Source organism: Buceros rhinoceros, unplaced genomic scaffold (genome assembly GCF_000710305.1).
Source record: "Buceros rhinoceros silvestris isolate BGI_N320 unplaced genomic scaffold, ASM71030v1 scaffold18373, whole genome shotgun sequence".
NCBI classification, from domain to species: domain Eukaryota; kingdom Metazoa; phylum Chordata; class Aves; order Bucerotiformes; family Bucerotidae; genus Buceros; species Buceros rhinoceros.
This window is the reverse complement of record NW_010403533.1, coordinates 28,096-28,809: the sequence shown is the minus strand read 5'-3', so window position 1 is coordinate 28,809 and position 714 is coordinate 28,096. Positions and strand designations below refer to the sequence as shown.

General features: G+C 52.9%; 1 protein-coding gene across 1 annotated transcript in view; it reads left to right on the top strand.

Annotated features, from left to right (window-relative positions):
• The window catches only part of CNKSR2 (connector enhancer of kinase suppressor of Ras 2), a gene marked incomplete at its 3' end in the record, with an annotated part of 55,021 nt that extends 54,604 nt beyond the window's left edge, over positions 1 to 417 (top strand). Inside the window, exon 14 of the mRNA XM_010133055.1 lies at positions 1 to 417. Within this exon, the coding sequence (XP_010131357.1) occupies positions 1 to 417 (417 nt within the window).
• Positions 418 to 714: the final 297 nt, after the last annotated feature.

Sequence of the window (714 nt, the reverse complement as noted above, 5' to 3'; positions counted from 1 at the left end):
ACTCGCCTGTGCGCAAGACGGCGAGCCAGCGGCGCTCCTGGCAGGACCTCATAGAGACCCCACTGACGAGCTCAGGACTCCACTACCTGCAAACGTTGCCACTGGAGGACTCTGTGTTCTCCGAAGCAGTCGTGGTCTCCCCAGAGCACCGGCGGCAGTCGACCTTGCCCACCCAGAAGTGCCATCTGCAAGACCACTATGGCCCCTTCCCCCTTGTGGAGGGTGAGCGGATGCAAGTGCTGAATGGGAATGGGGGAAAGCCCCGAAGTTTCACTCTGCCTCGGGATAGTGGTTTCAACCACTGCTGTCAGAGCCTTTCGGTTGGTGCTGCCGATCACCACGAAGAAGCACAGCAGAAGGAGGTGGAGGAGGAGGAGGAGGAAGGCAAAGCAGCAGAAGAAAACCAGGAAGATAAAAGTAAGTATGGGATATTTCTGTGGCTTTTCAAGAGTCCTATTTGTGTAACGTAGAGGTCATTCTTCCTTTTTCCTGTCAAAAACCCCCAACAGTCTTTCAACATCCCCTATGTTTTACCGGGTTCCCTGTTGTCGCGCACCTCTTTGATCTGCATTATGTATAAGTCTCAATAGAGTGCTGCATGACCATGTCACCAGACACTTCCCCATAGGCTGGGCCCCGGTCCCCTCCTGCTAGTAATTCTTCGTTATAAATGGCTTTTGCTTCCATGCTTTCTTCACACTTTCACTTGCAAGT